This window comes from Ciconia boyciana, chromosome 2 (assembly GCF_034638445.1).
Source record: "Ciconia boyciana chromosome 2, ASM3463844v1, whole genome shotgun sequence".
NCBI classification, from domain to species: domain Eukaryota; kingdom Metazoa; phylum Chordata; class Aves; order Ciconiiformes; family Ciconiidae; genus Ciconia; species Ciconia boyciana.
Genome location: NC_132935.1, coordinates 123978126 through 123999036, shown reverse-complemented (window position 1 = coordinate 123999036; position 20911 = coordinate 123978126). Strand labels below are relative to the sequence as shown.

At 41.6% G+C, this 20911-nt stretch overlaps 1 protein-coding gene across 8 annotated transcripts in view; it reads left to right on the top strand.

Annotated features, from left to right (window-relative positions):
* Window positions 1-20911, top strand: part of RBMS3 (RNA binding motif single stranded interacting protein 3) — a 722164-nt gene that overhangs the window by 437727 nt on the left and 263526 nt on the right. For all 8 annotated transcript variants that reach the window (XM_072853929.1, XM_072853928.1, XM_072853930.1 and 5 more), the window contains one exon: window positions 19214-19305. In XM_072853929.1, coding sequence (XP_072710030.1) covers window positions 19214-19305 — 92 coding nt within the window. The remainder of the gene's footprint in view (window positions 1-19213; window positions 19306-20911) is intronic.

Here is a 20911-nt window from a genome sequence, read left to right as displayed (position 1 = left end):
TCTGCTAGGAAACCGGCTTTGCACATGTGAAGTTACTGTCGTTGTCCTTTTCTTAATTTACTGCCCTTGCCTGGCACGGAGAGATTTGGAAATTTATGTGTGTTGTGTATGAAGCAGGTTATTGTATTTTAGATTAAAAACAGTGGAACTGTCCTTGAAAGGGTACAGCCTGGGGAAGGAACAATGAAAATGGTCTTAAATTATTTTAGTTAAAAAGAGATTAAGGAAAATGCTTTAATCTCCCATGGTAATGATGAACTTCAGCAGATGTACCTGAAGTTTGTAATTCTTTCTTCCACTTTCAGTTAAGTAAAAGACCATGAAAATCTACAACACTTGGTTTCTGCATTTTTATTTCAAAGAGAATCTCATTGAGGGTGAGTGAAATGCTCATTAAATTGAGCCAGCTTGGTAGATACGGAGCTGTTTCCATGAGCTAGCTAATCTGTTGGGCATCAGCCATAATCAGAGAATGATTACATCTGCATCTATGCAGTGAGCTGTTTGTTCCTTGGTATGTCTGTATCAATTCACGTTTGGATTTGAGTGATAGTACATATGTATTATGCAAATTTAAGAAGGCACTTCAGGGTTTAGTAGGGTGCTAAATACTGGGGGTGGGTGGGTATGTAGTCAATATGGTAAATTACACCAACTGAGAACTTGACCTCCTTAAATTTTTATTTAAAAGTTATTATGCATACATATAATACTGTGCATGCTTGTATACTCCACCTACTTTATAAGAAAAAAAAAGCTAAAGAAGAAAGGATTAATTGGTTTTAATTCATTGAGCTGCTTAAAATATACGTAGTAGCACATTGCTTTAAAAAGATGTAAGGGAGCAGAAGAATTTGAGGCAAAAAAGTTCATGCTTTCCAGCTAATACTCGCTTTTCATTGTATCGGCTCGCTGTAGTTTGCCTGCATGACCCAGCTGCAATGAATGGAATCAAGCAAGAGCTGTTTGCCTGAGTCTTTCCTATGTGCTAACAGGAAGAAGTAGTGGTGACAGTCGTACCCGTCATCATCACTGGGAGAGAACAGGGAGGGGAGGGAAAGAAAGACCGAGAGCAAATGAGAACAATATTTGGCCCAAATTAGTTTTCCTGACCAAACACTTGGTGTTATTGTTCCAAAGGCCCCTGGCTCACAATGAAAATGAGCTAATCCCTATTAGGAAGTCTTTCTGGATTTTGACTGGGAAGTGTTTGGTGTTGAATGAACGAGCTTTGCGAGAAGCTTTTGTCCGTGTTGTGTTCTCATTAGCAGCGCTCTCATTAGCGAAGCCTTGTGATACAAATGGGTGTGTTGCCCTAGTTTTTATTTGTTAGAACTAAAATCCAGTGTGCAAGTATCCCTGATTGTGGGTTTTTTTTCTCTCCTCATCCACCTATGCCGTGCCTTGCATGAGTGCCTTGCTGCCCTGTCCCTTCCTCTGTGTACAAGCCCAGCACGAGAGTCTCGCCCTCCTTTCCCTCCCTTTCTTCTCCCCTTGGCACATGCCATGAGCTGGCTCTTGCCCCACACGGTAAGCTTGATGAAGGCTGAATAGTGACACTTGCAGAGGGAAATGTTCACCCTGCCCAGTTTTAGAAACAAAACCAGGAGTCTCAGTTTAAAAGCTGGTTTCTCTAGACTCTGTTTATAACCTGCCAAGAGAAGCTCCTTCAGAAGGTCGTTCGGAAAATGAATCTAGCTTTGGTGCTCTGAAATGTCCTATGGAGGAGCCACTTTCCATTTCCACTGACAGATGAGGAACCTGGGGTTCCCTCCCTCCTAAATTAGTCAACGTTACCTGAAGGTGGGCAAAATTGAAGTTTGGAAGCTGAGCTATCTTCAGCTGAGCCCTGGTGAACAAGTTTTCTCCTGTAGCAACCATACTTTGAGAAGCAAAATAATAATCTTTTATCCAGGGAACATGTATCAGAAATCAGTTATTTTAAGTGCGTTCAAAAACTTTCCAAGGCCCCAATTCCATCTTGAGTCTTTTCTAGCTGTGTTTATGGGACAGAAGTAAGTGCCTGTGAAGCAAGTTGCAGCAGGGAACTGTTGCAGCAGGCAACTGGAGGCTGTGACACCAGCAGAGTATTGGCTTTCTCATGCTGCCCTAGAAATGTGCTGCAACCCTAAACTGCACCATCCATCAAGATAAGGTTTCAGTTTTGTTGTTCTGTGCCCTTGGCCCTTCAGCTAGGACCAGGCTGTGCTTTGTTTTGGGGGGCGTTGATAGCAAAGCCCCTCCCTGAGGCAGGCAGACTGAATCTTAAAAAGCTGCTTAAAATGTTGGTGTGTTAAAAAGACAACACTTCATAGGCTTGGTCTTGCTTGGGATATGGGGCTGGACTCTTTTGTGAAAGAAATTTTCCATATGAGTACCTAGTACTTTCTGTTTCCGATTTATCTAGAAATTCTGGCATTTTCTCTGTCTAAAAGTCTCATTAGTAGGAAGACTCTAATGATATTTTGGCAAGTCTACTCCCAATTTTGGATAAAATCAGTAAGTACAGAAACATATTGGACAAGAAAAATAATGGATGTAGTATACTAACTTTTTTCCTAGCTGAAAAAAAGCTTCAATTCCAAGAAAATATTTGGCTTAGTTTTCACTTTATTTCTTCCCTAATTGGTTCCTTTGTTGCACTATCATTTCAAAACAGACCTTTCTGCTTACTTTTCACCTTTTTTCAAAGCCCTCATATTCTGTACTGGACTCCTAAGACATCTGTTGCCTCTGTAGTATTCCTGTTTCAACTTTAGAAGCTGTTTTTTGGGGGTTTTTTTGAGAACTACTGTTTCCATCTTAATAGCTGAAATTAGCAGACAAGTGAAATTGGGGGCTGGAGAGGCTAGAGAAACAGGCTAGGAAAGAGGAGATGATGGAAGAAAATGACAGAAATACATAAAATGCAATAAAGGAGAGATCTGTTTGAAACATAGCAGGAAGTATGAGAAAAACAGAAAGTGTGGAGAGAAAAAGCAAACAAACAGAAAAGGAAAAGAATTGCATTGCCAGAGCATGAGGTCTTCACTTTCTCCTTGTCTCCATTGGTATGATTATGTATTTGCTGGAAGCATACAGGGTTTTATGGAAACATCTTCCCTGTTGTCATCCCTGGGTGGAATGATTCCTTTGAAATGACTTACAGGAGTGGAAGAGTCATTAATCAAGCCATCTTCCTAGCCTATGCATGAGTCTCTTTTTAAGTCACCTTAGAGGAGCAGGGAGAGGAGGAGCTGGAAAGTGAAGAATAGGAGTGATCATCTCAGGGCTGGAAAGAAAATGGACAAGGCTGTCTGGAAAAAAGAAACAAAAAGAACAGCCTACTACAGAGCTTCCTAATACCAATATATCTCTAAAAAAAAGGGAGAATATGGTTGTGCGTGATTTGCTAGAGGAAGTGGAGGAAGGTCAATAAAAAAAAGTAAAGGCTAGCAACTTTTAAAATTATTATTTTCTACTTTATTTTATATATATAAAAATAAAGTGAAAACTTAGATGAAACACTCAATTTTATTTGTGCTTGTTTGGATGGTACGATGGCCAGGAATTGTTTGTTTCAAGGGGGTCTGCTTCACCTCTTTGTTCCACTATGGGAACAAGTCTCTCATACTGTTTGTGTCTCAAGAGCCATGCCAGAAGTCTGCAGTTCTTGTCTTCCTGCTCAGAACCGTTTTGCTTGGCTGTGAGCATAAAAGCTCTAGGGAGGCACTGTCTATTAAGGCTAATTCTGTTTCAGTCTTATCCAATGCTTTTTGTCTTTTGTGTGGCTCTCTTGCGCTGTGTAGTTTGGCTGTAGTTATAATCCATGTGCCTCTGGCTTATGAAATGTTGTGCTGGTTCAGTTGCTTTCCAGTGGCCATGTTCCATACACTCTTTCTCAGCAGCTCACAGAGTTTAAATGTATGCACCGATCTAATCTGACCTCCTGCACAGAACCGGCTACAGAATTTTGTGCAGCCATCCCTGAGCAATCCCAGTAAATCCAGGTTGCATCTGAGCATGGCTGGTACTGACTGTGAAGCGTGGCAGCTGGGAACAGTGGAGATCTCAAAGCAGTTTGTGCAGGAACTGGGGTTTTCAGAAGCTCCTGAGCATCTAGGAACATACAGTGCAGTGATGTACTGAGTAGACCTCTCCAAGCTAGCACTGAATCTGGTGGCACAGTGGTGCTCTGCCAGGTCTTTTTATAGTTGATGAGAATCAGGCCTAAATACCCTGGAAGGACCATACTGTTAATGCACTGCTCTGTGCCATGTAGGTGTACTGCCTTGTTCAGTGCTGGTGGGGAGGTCTCTAAGGGATGCTGGTGTGATGCGCTGTGGATGTGCCTGTTGCGTTTCAGGAGCAGAAAATCCCATTGACTTCCAGTGGCACTTCTAGAAGTGCTACTGATTTATTGGAGTGTTTATGATAATCCTCCTCTAATTGGCGTCTTCTGTGGTCTACGGGGGTTGTTGCTGTTGCCACTGCTGCAGAATGGTGATTTGTATTATGGGAAGTCCTGGAGATCCTGAAGAAAACCAAAGTGCTGTGGTTCTGCACGCTCTCCGCACATGTAGTAAAAAACAGGCCTTGCCCCAAGATCTTACTGCAACAGGCACTTTTTTGTGATGTTCTGCAGAGAAACAGCGTATATTGGTGGAATGATTTTATTCAAATTCTTAAGAGGATACAGTGATGAAGAGCTTCGGTGCTACACGCACTATCTGGGATGATATCCAAAAAGCCCAGATGTTTAGTCTTCAGTGGCTTCATTTTAAGCTATTAAATGTGGAGTTTATTTTTTGGTTGGAAGCTGACTTTTTCTCAATTTTTCCTAGTGTACACTGAAATGTTGACTTTCCTGAGGGAAGCTTGATTCTGTTGGTTAGCCCATTAAACAAGTGCAATACACTTGTACCACATGTATGCATTAGCATTGGAATCACATGATTTACTGGGGATTTTTTTTTTTAAAGGATTTTCATTTTCATTATCTGGGACAAAAATGCCTTGATGCAATAAATGCAAATTTCCTCAGTGACAAAATGCCTGGTAGGAAGGTGAAGTGGGCATGCCAAGTTAGATGTAGTTGCGATGTAGACTAAGGCTGCCTAGTACTGTAGCCTGACTCCCATCATGTCACACCATCATGTTTTGCATGAGGTCCTTTATCTGCCACATCTGCTTGTTTCTAGATAAAGGCAAAGAAAGGCTACTTCTTTTTCATGTGCAATGTTTGTCCCAGCCATCCATGGAGAAAAAAGAAGAAACTCAATAAAATGAGAGAACAGGATGGTACAATTTCTAGAAGGCTAGAAGGTTTCCTCTTTCCAAATATCTCCCATGTCTGTTGCTGGAACCTCATATTGTCTTCAAATGCAGGAGAGCGCACTAGGGAGGCTGAGGCTGTTGCTCCCCTTGACTAGATATGAGAGTGGCAATCCCCATTTCCTTCAAAGGCTCCAAGCTTGGTGTATGATGGAATCTGCACCTCTGGGGAATCATTACTTGAATTAGACACCTGCCACCCTGAGGGGTAAGAACATGAGAACTGTTTTTTCCTTTCCCAGCTAGATATAGTGAGCAGGTCCATGTCCCCCTCACCCCCACCCTTTAGCAGTGAAAAATATATCTGCTCTCAGGGTCATATAACAAAATATCATCTCTATCTAATAGAAATACCCAGTACAGGATCTTCTGATGGCATTATATACAGAAATACACGGATATGCCATCTCCTGATTCATGCACCACCTGCCTGTGTCACCTGATGGAAGCTCTGGAAGAAAGAGTTCCAGGTCTGCCCCAGAAATACAAAATAGCAACTAGGAAGGTGTAATGGTAGAGTAGCAAGCTGCTGCCAAGGCTGCCATCACTGCGTAATGGAAATGAGATCGGTTGCCTTTTGCAGGCACCCTTTTGGTCCTGGGCCCTGAGTAACTCTGTGTGTTTCCCTTAATTTTTTCAGCCAGCTGGTACCTCATCATCTTCCTCTCCCCACACCTCACTGCTTCCAGGATCTAGTGGGGGTATGGGAAGTTGCTTTCCTTTGTGTTTGGTCACAAAACAGCTTTGAGAGCAACAGCCCAAGGATAAAACAAGCAGCCTCAAATTTTTTAGTACAATATTTATACTCTAAGAAAGCACAACCATACATGCCGGATATTCGTCTGGCTAATTCTTGCTGTTGACAGGAAGCAGACATTCAGTCTCAAAACATTTACACATCTCTGCATTGACAACACCAACATGTACTTGGCATCTGCGTAAGAGATGCGCTGCGGTCCCTTTGACTATTAGCTGTCTTGCCTGCTATAACGAACGTAGGCCAAGTGACTGACCAAGAACCTACACACACAAGTATGTGAGATTCAGCACCGTTTCTTGAAAGACAAAAAAATAATTTTAGATCGCCCGTTCTTTATTTCTTTGATACAGTGTATGAGGATGCTGCTGGGCATTTAAAATGTCTTTTTCTCTTTATAGGCATTTTGGCTTCCTAAACAAAATATGTTTGCTGGGTTTGTGTGTCCTGGCAAAACTCCTCCCTGCTTTCTCTTTCATTTTGGTTTATTTGATGTACTAAGCTGATAGAGAAACACTCTCTGCAAACAAACTCAAATCCTACTACGGACTTGGGCATCTCTCAGTCGTTTTCTGTATAATTTAATAAAAATTCTGGGATTTTAAAAAATAAAATATCCCTCACAAATAAGAGAATATTATTATATCTGAATTGTCCTCACTTGCTTTTTTAAAAATAAGACTTCAGCACATAAATTCCCCCTCCTTCCCATTTATCTTCTATTATTAAGCATTGAAATGCGTACCTTTCTCTAAACTGGCTTCATGGGGTGAAAGTTGTTCTCCGTTGCATATTTGGCCTTTCACTGGCAATATACATCAATGAGTTTGCTCTTTAGTTAAACCCTTAAGGTTCTCCAGAGACCCTAAACAAAGTGTTTGTACATTCAGAAGGTGGCTGAACATTTAAGAAGAGCTACTGAGGATAGTCACTACTGATGTAGCTCCTTGCTGAAATTATTATGATCTGGATGCAGGCTTGGACATGTCAGTCAGCATCATTGGCAACACCCACCTACCACTCTCTTTTTAAGGCATATACCAGATTTCTCATCTCATCTTTAATGATATTGCTACCAAAACTCCCTCGATACCTGCTCATTACACAAAGTTGGGAAGCATTAGGCAATTACATGGAAAGGTAATTAGATGATCCTGAAGACTGGATTGTGAGAAACAGGGAACAAATCCAATAGTAAAATCATCTACTTAGGAAGTAATAGGAAAAACTCTGCATAGGAAGTTGGAAGCTTATCTATAGCGAATAAAGGAAAAGGATGACAGAAGTATTAGATGGTCTTGTAAGTGTCCAAGCCAAAAATGGGCACAGCTATGAAGGCAACAAATACGGTACAAGGATGTATCAGGTGAGATCCTTCCAGTAAGTAAAGGGCAATATTAGAGAAATTGTGTGAGTCACTGGTGTGACCCCATGTGGTCGTCTAGTGTAGGTCTATAAGTCATCCGCTTCCCAGAAAGACCCAGGATGCCTCTTCCAGTCCCATATTTGTGCCTTCTCTCTCTACAAGCTGTGTGGAAGCTTGTTGTGGACATGAATTTCAGTGTGCAAAAAGCTTCTTACACGTTGGCATTTGTGCACAAGGGATTGTCCTTCTGCTGGTTTGACCTCCTGATACCTCACAGTCATCATCCAGGCGGCTTCAGTACAGCCTCCAGATAACATCCTTCATCTTATCTTTGTGGTGTGTAACTGCCATGTACTGTACCAGCAGGTAATTTTAAATGCAAGCTGACAGTCAAAATAACACTAGATAGCTACCTTAAATCACAGAAAGAAAGGTGCTCGCTTAAGATTAAAACATTATGTTATTCACTTGATTCTTTTTCATATATTTGAAGTATGTGATTTGTAATGATAGGAAAAATTCTACAGGTTCAGAAATTCAGATTAGATTAAAAGCCACCATTTCAACCAATTTATCTGCATCTTCTACTTACCTAGATTGTCGAACTATCTTGAATCTGAAAAATTGATTGGAGATCTTGAAAAGAGATTTTCTGATGCGATTTCTTCGTTCTTTTTTTTTTTCTTTCTTTCTCGGCCTGGAAAACTAATAGCCATTTCTGGGGTACCATAATAATAGCATTTTGGAACTTCAGGCTACAGATAAATGTGGTAGATATATGACGAGAGGCTCAGAAGGTGCAACTGGTATTTAACCACACAAGGATCTACTGCAAAAGAAAAAGAACACCCTATAAACAGTGATGGGCAATATAGCTATAACACCATGGCGATACTTAAATTCTGATTGTCTGAAATGCCGTGTAAGACCAAAATCATTGGGCACTGAATCTATACAGTATCTTTAACATGGGTTTTGTTCTGACCTGTGTGTTGTGGCTTATCTTGCTCTGTACTGCCCATCCCTGCTGTGCTTCCCCTCCATAGCACAGGTGTAACGTTGTTTGTGACCACCAACCATTTCTTGAAAGCGTACTACCCTCTTGCTCAAAAGGTTGCTGGTATTTTAGCATTATGGTGATGGTGGTATCAGGATCCTTTTCTTAGTATCAGAATCATGAAATATTCAGAAGGTATTTCTCATCTCTGCCTAAAGCTCCAAGACATCGTGAGCATTGATGGGTTGGAATAGGAGCTCTTTGCGTGTTATCCAAAATGTTCATCATAGCAAAGGCTGACGTGCCAGAATTGGCCAACTGGCATGAAAAAAACATTTCACTTCTTGGGAAAGTGCTATCACTTTGCTGCCTTTTAGAAACTATAGTTGTTTTCCAAATTACAAGTGGTTTGCATAAAGAACATAAATTGCTGTGCTCTTTATCACTGCTTACTGTATGACAAATATACAGTCCAATTTTTCAAGTGTGGCGTCTTGAAAATGAATGTGTATTTGAAATGAAAACCATTTCAGTACTTGAGCATCCTCCCTCTGGAACAGACTGGATAATAACATGTTCATCACCTTGGGTTATTTTAATATTTCCTGAAGCCTGCACAAGATGCTTTCTATTTTCTTGTCAAAACATACTGAAATGAAAATTATTTCTAATAAAGTACAGTAATCACAGTGTGATCACCAAGTGCATCTTCTCTTGTCAGATTGTTTCTTCCTACTCACGAGTATTTGCAGTTACTTAATGTTATGATTGCTGAGCAATCCAGCGTTGGGAGGAAGAGAATAGAATATTTCATTTCTGACAAAGAGCACTGGGTGTTAGAGAACATCCTCCTTTGCCTCCTAGAATATTATCGCTGTTTGAACCTAATGCTGGAAGAGTTGACTGCTGAAGGACTTCATTTTTTTCCCCCCAGTATTTTATTGCTCTCTTTCATAGGTACCGTACGCTGAAAGCAGAGCTCCCATTGATACTCTGGTTTTTCCATGTCTGTCCGTAAATGCCTGCTGGAGTGCCGTGCCAGATACCACGCCTGGAAAGGTGCTCAGCCTGACAATATTAACATTCGTTTCTAACTAGTCCATGGGAGTGCTGGACTTAGTCTCGGAGCTTCTTAGGTTATATGCTCTTTTGGTGAGCAGCTGGTGGATAACTTGCTTAGCTTCGGGTAAACTGAGGTCCAGTATTTAGAAGAGAAAATAGCTTGTCTACACAGGTGCTGGGAGCTCTCGGAGATAATGGCTGAATGATTTTTTTCTAAACTGTTTCTGTACACCAGGTTTTTTACTCAAGTCGCTCAGCTCTAAAATAAGTGATGGACAAATCTCAAGAGATTTGGTTTCATATCTTACCCAAACATTATCCAAGCTAAGTAAAGCTCTGGAGTCTGCATAACTGAGCATGAAACCTCAGAAGAACAGACTTTCTCATGAGAGTGTCAGTGTTTCCTGCCGGCTGGAAATACCAAGAAAATAGTCTTTCTTGTGGTATTTTGGAACTTCAGCATCTGGACGTCACTGTGATTAGAGAGGAAAGTGAATATGAAAAATAATTGTTTAAAAAGCAATCCCGTTTTCTATTTTGGGTGTGATGTTTCTTTCTAGTTTTTCAGTGAAGGCATTAACTGATATCATAACTCTGTATCTGAAAGTAGGAGATCTTCATCTGAAGCTGCAAGTTCTGGCTGTTTTGTTCTGGGTATTGCAAAATATTATAACTTGTGAGTCACTGAGTGTTTCTTCAGTCAAGGGAAGAAACTGCTATTGTATCCTTCCCTTCCTTCTATGTAAATATGTAACTAAGCACTGCTCTTGGAGTACTTGTTTTTTGGGAGAACATTCTGCTTTCTTCAGTCATTGCTTCAAGTGTGAAATTTAGCTCAGCTGCAGAGCCGCAATGAATGTCTTATGCTAAACAAGTCTAGTAAAAATAATCTTAATGATTACATTATATAACTAATACACCGAGAAGAAATGGTGTGGTGCTAAATAATTTTAATGTGAAATCCTACGTTGGTTTATATGGAAAATGTAGACGTGAGCTATCCCTGTATTTAAAAATAGAATTAACCTTCAGTTTGGGTTTTGACAGTGGATCAGTGGGACTTGCAGAGACAGTAACTTCAAAAGTTAAAGATGGAAAAGTGTGTTTATCTCTTGTCCTTCTGCCACTGCAAGATTTACAATATGTTCTCTTCTTTATTCAGTCCATATTTAGTAACTCGAGCAATGAGTTTTCCATCATTGGCTTTGTATGATTATTCCAAGTTCACACTGTTAGCAGAATACCAGGAAATATTTCTCAACTTCCCTCTCAGTTTATTTTCACCAACATTTTTGTTCTTTGACAGGTCCTCATGAAGTCTTATGTCTCACTGTTTATGCTGGTCATGTGCTGCAATTTGGTTGCCCGTAGGTACTCACTCACATCTAGCTTCACTTTTAAGGCCCCATGTTGTTAGGGGTATTCAAATAAAGTTCTGCCATTCGTAAAATCTGGATTTTTATGGCTATATTTGTGCTCTTTCCAGAATTTTCTCCAGTTTGCCAGTCTTTGTGGTTCTGAATTGCCAGGAATGCAGTGTAAATGTTGAGGGAGGGTAGTCAAGTGCAATATCATTTTCTTGATAGGTATGTTTACTAAATTTGTACTGCTCACCCTTCTCCCCATTGCTGTTGTTATTGCAACCACATTTCACAAAGACCTTTTGTCAGTTTTGAGGTCTGCTTCTATTCTTTCAGAGAGTATGTGTTCGGAAGGATTACTTTCCAGAAGAATACACATATATATGCATATACATATAGTTATTTATGTATTGAATAAGTACTTCTTTCCCACATACCAAAATTGTATAGGTTTCTTTCTACTGTTACCTTTACTTATTGGAGATTGCAGAAATGTTTCAATTTTGTATCGTCACAAGTTCCATACTTAGGTTTTGCGTGTAAATAGTATCATTAATTAGTTGTGCAATTAATAATAACCTGCATTCATATACACTCTGTTTTAAATCAAAGTAATTGAATGTTCAAATTAAGAATGTGTTTGCAAACAGATGTCTAAAAATGGTTAGTTAGTTACCTACAGTGCTGTTTTTCTCCGATTCTGTTGTTGTAAAGGGGATTCAAATAATGCAAGAGGCAAAAGAAATCACTGCAGGAACATAATCAAAGTGACAGTTTTGTGTCGTATTTCCATATCAAGCTAAAGCAAATAAAAAAATTCAGCTGTATATGCATGCTTAACAATGTAGGTGTGTCTCTGGGGAGTGATCTGAAATGAAGGGACTATCTTTTCTTTCTCGCATTTAAGACTCTCCATTTCCAATTATTTTTCTAACTATATATTAGCTGTTTTAATTAAAAGGTGATGATTCACCACTTTTTAGACACTGAGAACATTTTTATAAAGTAGAGGTTTAAAAATAGTCATAATGTAGAATATTTTACAATTACTCTGAGCATTTGGACCTGTAGGAATATTTTAGCACAATTTGAACAATGAAAGAAAAAGCTGTTTTCAGTAATTTTGTGTTCAAGGGTGATTCAACCTCTTTGCTTGCTAAGTCTAATTTTCCAAGGCTTATAAGACTTTAATTTGATTCTTTATCTGAGCATAAAACAATGTATGAAAATTGCATAGTAAGTTACTGGATGATCACTTTTTTGTGGACTACCTGATTGTCAGAATGAATACTGCCTTTTAAGAGACACTCTAAATAAGTGCTGGGCAAAAGTGAACTTTATAACTAAAGTTGACTTAGGTTCTGATGGAATCCAAGTGGTTTCATCTAAGCGTGAAGGAGAAATGCCCACTAATTATTATATATTTTCTTAATTGTGTGTATATATATTGGTGTTTGTGTAAAAACTTTGTGCTGGTGTCTTCATGCATCTATGTGTACAGATATGTATGGCAGTGACATCATAAAGTTAAAAAAAAATATTTGTGATAAATGTATTTTATTTCATGGTTTCCCAATTCAACAAGTAGTTTTGACTGCTGCCTCTTCCCTAGGCTGCTATTCCTCTCCTTCGTCACAGCCCCTTTTAGGAGTGATTTTAAATTTCCAAACTCGGAGGAAAGTTAACAAAAACACTAATGAAAAAAAGCAAGCACTGTCTTAAAATGACTGTATCCTCCTTTTTGTCCAAACAGCCTACACCTCTTGAAGACCCAGCATGAATGATATGCTCAGTCTTGTCTGCTCTGGATTTCAGATCTGATATATTGAATTCTAGATGGCTGGAAACAAGGACTGGGAACTTCTTTATGTTAAAAAGACGTTGTGTCCCGGTGGGAAGCAGAGTTGCAAGTAGTCTGGTATATGAGACCTAGAAAAACAGTTTTAGGTATAACAGAATTGCTGTAATTACACATAAGCAACTTGAGGCTTATCTTTAAAAATAAAATTCTCCACAATTATGTAATTTTATGCAAAATTTACACAAATTTTATGTTGCCAGAAAAAGTCTACGCGCGAAAGTCAAACACTCCAAGGTAGGAGAATGGCAGAGCTGGAGTCCCTCCTTTGCTGTAGCTTCCCTCAAACTCCCGTGTCAGTCGCTGAGTACGGAGGGACCCATAGCAGTGAAGGTTGCGTGGGACAGCCGTCAGTCAGCGTTTCCCGTCTGTCAGGGTGGATGTGTTCTCCTGTCGATACAAAGATGTTAGCTTACAGAAACAAAATATTAAAACTTTTGATGAGGTGAGTTTGTTGACATCAGTGGAACCGGAAGAGCTCCCCAGTGTGTATGAGCTCCCCATCAGTATATTTAGGTAGTTTTTTTTTCTTTTTTTAAATAACAAGATTAGTTACCTGGGCACATTAGTTGAATTAACATACAGACTCCATGCCAGTCTCCTGGCTGGGTGCATCAGCTGTCCTGTCTCTGTGAGTGCGTGTGTGTGTGGGGGGGTTGCAAAATGCGGAGTACTAGTTGACTTGAATTCAAGTGATTTAAAGCAGCAACTGGTCAGAGGTCAGATGTGATGTTTGGCCTTGTGGCAGGGTGAAGCTGAGAGTTCACCAGCCCCAGCTTATCCTCCCTCGTTCATCATAGCTTCTCCTTCCTCAGCCCCCCGCCGGAGGTTGCTGCCTTTGCAGAGCTCCAGCTCAGCAGCATGCCAAGGTGCTCCGCTCCTTGCTTCGGGGAAAGAACGCTTCTGCTGTTTGTTTTTTCTTTTATTTTCACCTGGGTCATCAGGACAGAGCTGGGATGGGTGCGGAGCTGCGGCTGGCTGCATGGTTGCCCTTTCACACCCCTTGGTGGTCATGGGGCCGTGGGCGAGCCGGTTCAGGGGCCAGCGCCAGCAGGAAGGAGGGAGCTGCTGCAAGGACCTGGGGGCGTGTGGTCAGGGCAGGAAGGCAGGCAGAGCCTGGCTGGCACGGGTGCGGATTAGTTCAGTAGCCGTGACAGCTCCCTTTCCGATGGCGTCAGCAATGACGTCTGCTGACGGATAGTATTGTAGTCCTCCATGTGAAAAAGTGCTGTGCTGTGCTAGCTGTAAGTACTAATTGGGGGACCAAACTTCCAGGATACCCTGAAACCTCTGTTCCCATTCGCTTCCAGTAACTAATGCCGCTTTCAGCAGCAGCAGAGGAGCTGCCTCAGCTCTCCAAAAAGGCAGCCAGGCCCTCAGTCCCGTCACTATGCGACTGGAGCTTCCCGGAGGTGGACTGTGAAGCCCACGTGCACCAGTGGGAGCTCGCCTTTGCCGTGTGCCACCGCTCCGGCACTTTGCGATAATTGTGGGAACCGCAAGTGGCAGGCAGTCCCTTAAATTCTTTGGCATTACCCTTAAGTACCTGATCAGTCCGGGCAATTTGGAGTTTGATGTCTAAGAGCTCTACACACCTGCAATTACTTAAATCCACAAAATTGCACCCATAGGTATTTGCAGGCACAAAAATGTTGGCATAAAATTAGAGGCCATTTCCTAAAACCTGTGCCTAAATTTTGATGATATACTATATGAGGCGTTGTTATTTTGAAATGGATTTGCGGAAAGCAATTGAAAATCTCCAGGCATCCCATCTGTGTTTAAAGTAACAACAATAACAAAACTTTAAATTAGCATAGGAGATTTAAGACATTTCAGGAAAACATTGATTAAATCTGCCAATGAAATGAATGTGTTTGGCGAGTGACCTAATTAGTGTATACTTGGTTCTTTTTCACTGCACTGCTTACCACTAATTGCTGTTCTGCTGGTCTTCTCCTGACAAGTAAGAAAAAACAAGGATGAGGGATTTGTTGAGGAAATAGTGACATTCAGTTTTAATTCATTTGAACCTGCTGCCAAGCTTAATTATGGAACTGAGAAACTGAGACCGGGAGGCCCCCAGCCGTTTAGGTTATAGGAGACGGAGATGTTTAGTGTCTGCCAGTGTATTTGGGTAGCACTTATTGCAGCTAGCTATAAACTTGTGCTTGCTGATGCTTAGCTGTTTTCTTTCCCCCACAGGTACAGAACACTGGTTTTATTCCTTAAATGTAATTATTTAGCTCTAATGGCATCGGGCCAAAACAAAATTACAGGCATTTTATTTCTTAGAGAAAAGGTTTAACAATTAATCTAGATAGTCTTGTCTTGGGGTTTTTGTGTGTGTGTTTGCATGTATAAACTACTAATATGTCATTCTACAAAAAAACCTCGGGATCCTGGAATACTTGTTGTAGCACTGGAGTGCCGAAGTCACCCTCAGTGTAAGTACACTTGAGCTGAGGGGCTCACATTAGTGATAAATTCAATTCCCGTCTCTCAAAGCAGCAGGGGGTAATGCAGCTTTCCCTATTTGCGTTTGAAGCTCTTAAAGGAAAAGGGCAGGCTGCTTCATGAAAAAAGGGGAAATAGTTTTGGTTTTGGTTTCCTGTGGTGGTGATGGATTCTTGTGAGCAGAGTCTGAAGGTCCCGGTTTAGAATCCGAGTGCGTTTTTCATGATGTTCTGCACAAAAATCGGGGGGGGGCGGGGGGAGTATAATCCATTGACCGGAATGTTTACGAGGCAGTGCACACACACAAAAAAAAAGAAGGAAAAAAAAGCTGTGGAATTTGAGGCTAGCAGAGGGTGGGGCTGGTGGGGCTTGCACTTGTTTTTAAAAGAGGAAAAAGAAATGTAGACGTTTTCTTAGAGCAGCAGCGTCCGCTTGGCAGAGCCCGGTCTGAGTCCCTCCGGGGGGATGCTTCCAGCCAGCCTGCTGCCTTTTCCCGGGAGGAGCCAGGCGATAGTTAGCTGGGCAGGGGTGCGTGCCTGGCAGCCAAACCCGGCCGTGCTGCAGCTGCAGCGGTACCTGCCCGGAGCAGCCCCGGCAGCCCGGCGCTGCCGGCGGGGCCAGCCTGCGCCCGCTCCAGCCGCGGTCGGGGCAGGAGGGAAGGACTCTCGGCACAGGGAGTCTGGGGATTCGTTTATGCTGTGGGGAGAGCTGGAGGGGATGTTCCAAGACCCAGCTTTAGCTTTTGTGGGGACTAAACTTGATCTACCCCGAAAAGTATATAAAACCAAACAAAAAACCCCCAAACAAACAAAGCCCCCCAAAACCCAAACAGAAGAGCCAGCGCTACTTTGTTAGTGCCCGAGACCCCAAAATGAAGTGAGATTATAAACACATGAAATACGTTAGTGTAGGTCACCAACAAAGGCTATAAACATCTACATGGAAGAAGGTAAACTGTGCAAAAAGGCAGCATGCCTGGTTTTCTGTTATATAGCATTGCAGGGTTCTTGTAAGGATACTTGAACGCTGAAACAGCCTGGGAACTTGGCTTCCCTTGCGGCAGATTGATGTTCTTTGGACGGGTTTTCAGCCATGGAGTGATTTTGTCCTGATGTTCTGTGTGTGGTGGAGAGATGTGTCGGGAGGGGGGAGGGCCAGAAAAAGATACTTGGAATGAAAATGAACTTGAGGGAAGGGAAAAGAGCAGCTCTGCAGTGAGGCTGGGAGTAGTAATACTAGAATGCTTAATGGGCAGCTAAAGATGCAAGGTTTTTTTGTCTCGAGACTCTCACTGGATCTCTGATGCAGTTATATAGCCCCTTGTGCCCATGGAATAAATGTTTAGAAGATATTAGTGGTTTTAGATATTATGGACTGATATTCATCTTCAGTAATTCACTGTTAGATATACCTGATCTCTATAATACAACACCGGCATATTCTTACACATTCCAGTTTATATTTACAAGCAATACTAACTTATATGTGAATACTTACCGTGCTGTCTGGAAAGTCATATTAAAAATCATTTCCCTTCTGTTACTGCATACATGAATCCTGCACTGTACATTGATGATAAATAGAAAAATCTAACTCTACTATCTGTTTTTAATGCCAATACTAAAACTTATTTTTGCACTTTCACCTCCTAGATTTTGAGGATGAATATGGTGAGAAATAAAAAGAAATTCAGTCTCCTGAGAAGAGCACCTTGCTATCCTAAAAAATAAGCTGCTCTGTGTTTGATCCAAGCCATCCCATGACTTCCCAAGGCATTTTGGGTTTCCCACTTGGCAGCTCTGGCTTCTTGTCAGGATCTCTCATCTAGCAAGAGGGAAGCTGCATCTAATTGTATCTCCTCCTTCCTCCCAGAAGCTGCTCTCCCAAAGGGCAAAGGCATTGGAGAAATCCAGGGAGGACTCTTGCTCTCTTGTAGCGTGTTTTTTTGGTTCAAAGCAGCATCAGCTTCACTGCCGCTCTGCAGTGAAGAGAGAGCTTGGATAACACTGCAAAGTAAAATGGGATGTAGAACAAGCTGATTTAAAAATGACATGCTCAGTAGCAACAAAAAGGGAAAATCAAATGGGGGAATCTGAGCAGGTATAACACCCCCCACCTCCCCAAGTTGACCAAACTCCACTGCTTCTTCATGGTGGTGTTTATTAGATCTGCTGTCCCAGTGTACAGTTGTTCTAGGCTTTCCCTCAGTGTGTGGTAATGCCCTACCAAAAAATTCACCCCAAACCAAAAAAAACCAGAAAACTGAGGGAAGAAAAGAACAGAAAGGTTCAGATCTTGACTTTGTTATCAAAATAGTGCTTTTCATACTCTAAGTCAGCAGTTTCTTTAACAATTTTGCCTGTTTCTATTATCTTCTTATTTCTTTTTCATTTTCTTAAAACTTTGCGAATGAGATTTAAGCCAAGAAAACAAAAAAGTCCACGTGCAAAAATTCTTTCATCAGTGGACGAACCCCTGCACCACGTAATACATACATACCAAAATAATAATAAAGAGATGTTTATAACTTGGGAGGCAAGGTGATCACAAGCACGTACTCTAGATTTGGTGCAGAGAGGAAGGCAATAAGGCCCCCCAGGAGCAGGAAGAAAGGCTGGCAAAAGAAATAAAAATGGATACGGCAGGAAAGCATATCTGTGGTTGCCTCCTGTATGATGTATATTGACCTAGTAAATGGAGATGTCTGCAAAGGAGCTGCTATGCTATAAATATGCTTGTGCTAATATTATTAAAGCTTTCAGGCAGTTCAGTTTTGTCCGTATGGCTTCCCAGGGAGATGCCAAAAAGGTGGCTCCTGGCCACAGCTTGTCCGAGCAGCACGTGCCTACCTGTGCTGTAATTGCATAATAAGATGTAGGCTGGGGTTTTCCCTGGGTGGATTGTGAAATATATGCAGCTGCCTAAATAGCTGCTTGGTGAGATTTTTAAATCTTCCTAACTCTGTTGAAATCTTTATGAGCAAGACATTTGAATGCTGTTGAAGATCAGAGGTAGCTCAGTGCTTAGAAGTTGTGAAAAGTCCATTCCTTGTCCTCTTTGCCTTCCTTTGTATCTTTAGGAAAATAAAAATACTTCCAGAGTTGTTGGTACCCAGTAGGGGCTTAACAGCACTGGTCTTGCTTGAACATACCAGTCTTGCTGGCTAAAGGAAGGAAAAATGGAGAGGGAAGAAGAGAAGATGGGAAGTGACTGGCTGATTTATAAACTAAACTAATGCAAATTCTGAGAGTAGGAAAGCCACTTAAAAGCAGAGGATTATCCCTTGCCAATCCCTAAGATCCAACCTCACTAAGCTGCTGTTCAGATGATACCCTGAAGCAGTTCTTGGTAGGGACCTGGCCCTTGCTCCAGCAGAGAGGGCGGCGAGATGAAAGGGCTGTGGTTTAACCAGGCTGCGACTTTATTATCTTACCATCTTCTAGGGCTATCTGGCAGTCACTTGTAGAGCACAGGTTGCGATTTCTGCCTTAATTGCTCCCACCTGCTGGAAGGCTGCGCTCCCTGCCCCTACACAGATGGCCCCAGCCTGCCAGAGAGACCCCTGTCCTCCTCTTCTGAAGCTTAACCCTCATATGGGTTCAAGGGACAAGGAAGGGTGGTGTTTTCGCATGAAACCAGACATTGCAAGCTGTAGCTTTGTATCCCAGGGAGGGCTATACTGCTGCCTCCTCTTATGGAAGAGATGGCAGAGCACCAGAGCCCCACAAGCGTATGTCCTCCCCTGCCAGGGACCTTTTATCTGTTAGGACAGGCAAAGAGCTGCCTTCTCTCCCCCTCTGCTGCGTACCTTCCTGCACTTTGAAGCTTCAGGTCATTGCATTTCCTTAAGCCCCACTAGGTTCAGGAGGAAAGGTGTGAGAAATAGAGCTGTGATGGCTGGTGGTGGTGGCAGTGCTACTGGAAGACTATGAGACAATGTGAGAGAATGGAAAAGGTTTCCTTCTTTATAAAAATAAATCTTTATCTATGCACATACACATGGATAATAATGAAAATGTCTATTTATCTCTTTATTTTTCAGGTTACGGTTTTGTAGATTTTGACAGTCCGGCAGCAGCACAGAAAGCAGTAGCATCTCTCAAAGCAAATGGCGTGCAGGCACAGATGGCAAAGGTAAGAGCAACCATGTTATTAAAGGATTATCTGAGCTGTTGGGTTAAATTTCCAAAAGTTGGTTTTGCTCCTGTTTTTCTTAAGGTTTCGGATTGCTTATTCCAATGTGTTTTTTGTCCTTTGGCTCCAGCGCCTTATTCATCCTATGGTTTGTCTGTGTTCTTGAGAGCTGTGTCTCATGCGATGGGTTCTGCTCTGATACTCTCTCTCTGCCCCTCTCTCTGGAGAGGGTTGTAAGATGGAGAGCGCTGGAGTGGCAAAGCGGTTGGAAATGCCTTTGTGCTGACTGCAGCGTGAAGGAGTTGCCTTTTCTTTGCCTCAGAGTTGTCTTCATTTGGTTCCTTTGCCTTGGAACAGTTATTCTTTTCTGACGTGCCTGGTGGGCTTCTCTGAAGGAGTGATTGACTGAACATAAAGTTTGTTTGATCTGCCTCCGTTTGGCTTCTCCTGTCTTTTTATTTTGAGGACGTAAATGGAAGTGTAGCAGGTTGCTGAAAGAATAGTTGCTGGAGGTTGTCTGGAGGTGACTGGCATCTGTTGTTCAGAGAGGCCGCAGGAGCCCCGCTGTACATCTCATAGCAAGCACAGTAAGCTCAGATACTCTGTCCTGGAATTGTCCTTTGTCCCCAAGCAAAGGGGCTGACGGGGAGATGGGGGTTATAGTAAATGACTGTCATGTGCTCCAGCTATTGCCTTTTTGAAGGTATAATCATGTGTCTTTGGGCTCTAGACTGTGTCGGCCAGCAAAAATAGCTGTTGCTTTGTACTTTAAAAACGCCTTGCCCTAGAATCACAAAAAGCCCTTAATATTGCCTGATTTCGTCTCTACAGAAATGATGCTGGCCTAGAATCTCAAGCAGTAAAAACAAACAGGTAATTACAAAACCAGAGGCAAATCAACTAATAAACAATCACCACATTTGAAGATTCCCATTTAAAGGAATACTGGTGATTTAAACCTTTGTTCTTCAACAGTGTCATGCTAAAAACATATTGGGGTTTTTTATTTAAAAAAAAAAAAAAATCCTTTGTGGCAAGTGAGGTTCTTTTGCCTTCTGCTGAATTACACTCACTGTCCCTTAAAGTAACTGGATGTCATCCATGTATTTCTGTTTAACAGTGCCCCACAATGCAAGCTATGCTGTTTTATTGGCTCTTAGTTTTTATTGACATGTGGCTATAAAAAATATTTGCTTCAAATGGGTAGAAGGTAGCAAGCTGAAGAATGTGAACACCTACTAAGGACTGTGCTATTTTATTTTTCAGATATACTGCATCTCCTTGATACAATATAGGCAATTTGACGCATTAGTCAAGCTGTGAAAAAGAAACCAAAGACAGGAGATATGTTTTGTCCTACTGGTTGATATTAAATAGCCGTTTCTGGGGAGGAGTAAATCTCTAACTACATAAATCCGTAAAGTTGTAGATTTAAAATTAGAGATTTAAAGATAGGATTGGAAGATAAATCTGTATTTGGTATTCTCATGATTCAGAACAATGAACAATTTCAGCACTTGAATGCGTGGAAATACCAAAACAGAAGGTGACTTAAAATACTGCTTTTTGGATTGTCCAATATTTTGGGGGCTGAAAGCAAAGTCTG